Source organism: Pyrgilauda ruficollis, unplaced genomic scaffold, assembly GCF_017590135.1.
Source record: "Pyrgilauda ruficollis isolate IOZ18807 unplaced genomic scaffold, ASM1759013v1 scaffold1950, whole genome shotgun sequence".
In the NCBI taxonomy this organism is placed as follows: domain Eukaryota; kingdom Metazoa; phylum Chordata; class Aves; order Passeriformes; family Passeridae; genus Pyrgilauda; species Pyrgilauda ruficollis.
In genome coordinates, this window is record NW_024518652.1 from 1 (window position 1) to 702 (window position 702).

The following is a 702-nucleotide window of genomic DNA, read 5'->3' on the forward strand; positions in this document are numbered from 1 at the left end:
CTCACCTGTCTCACCTGTCCCCACCTGCCCAGGTACTACGCGGCAGTGGAGGCCAAGAAGGAGCAGAGCAGCAAACACGCGCAGAGCTTCGGGGCGCGGCAGCCCACCATGGGGGGCTCCAACCCCGGGCAGGTACGGGGGGTCCGGAGGGGCTGGGGGCTGTCCCGGGGGTCCCACTAACCCTGGGCAGATCTGGAGGGGCTGGGGGCTGTCCCGGGGGTCCCGCTGACCCTGGGGGGGGCTGGGGGCCATCCTGGGGGTCCCACTGACCCCATGCCAGTACAGCAGGGTCTGGAGGGGCTGGGGGCCATCCTGGGGTCCCACTAACCCTGGGCAGATCTGGAGGGTCTGGGGGGGCTGTCCCGGTGGTCCCACTGACCCTGGGCAAGTCTGGGGGGGCTGGGGGCTGTCCCGGTGGTCCCGCTGACCCTGGGTGGGGCTGGGGGCCACCCCAGGGGTCCCGCTGACCCTGGGGGGGGCTGGGGACCGTCCCGGGGGTCCCACTGACCCTGGGGGGAGCTGGGGGCCGTCCCGGTGGTCCCACTGACCCTGGGAGGTCTGGGGGGGCTGTCCCGGGGGTCCCACTGACCCTGGGCAGGTCCGGGGGGACTGGGGGCCGTCCCGGTGGTCCCACTGACCATGGCGGGGGCTGGGGGGCTGGGGGCCGTCTCGGAGGTCCCACTGACCCTGGGGGCTGGCCCG

The 702-nt window shown here is 74.4% G+C and overlaps 1 protein-coding gene across 1 annotated transcript in view; it reads left to right on the plus strand.

The window, feature by feature from the left end:
• Nucleotides 1-37: 37 nt before the first annotated feature.
• LOC121352754 (helicase SKI2W-like) overlaps nt 38-702 on the plus strand; it is a gene marked incomplete at its 3' end in the record, with an annotated part of 3,112 nt that continues 2,447 nt past the window's right edge. The window contains exon 1 of the mRNA XM_041465945.1: nt 38-132. Coding sequence (XP_041321879.1) covers nt 109-132 — 24 coding nt within the window. The remainder of the gene's footprint in view (nt 133-702) is intronic.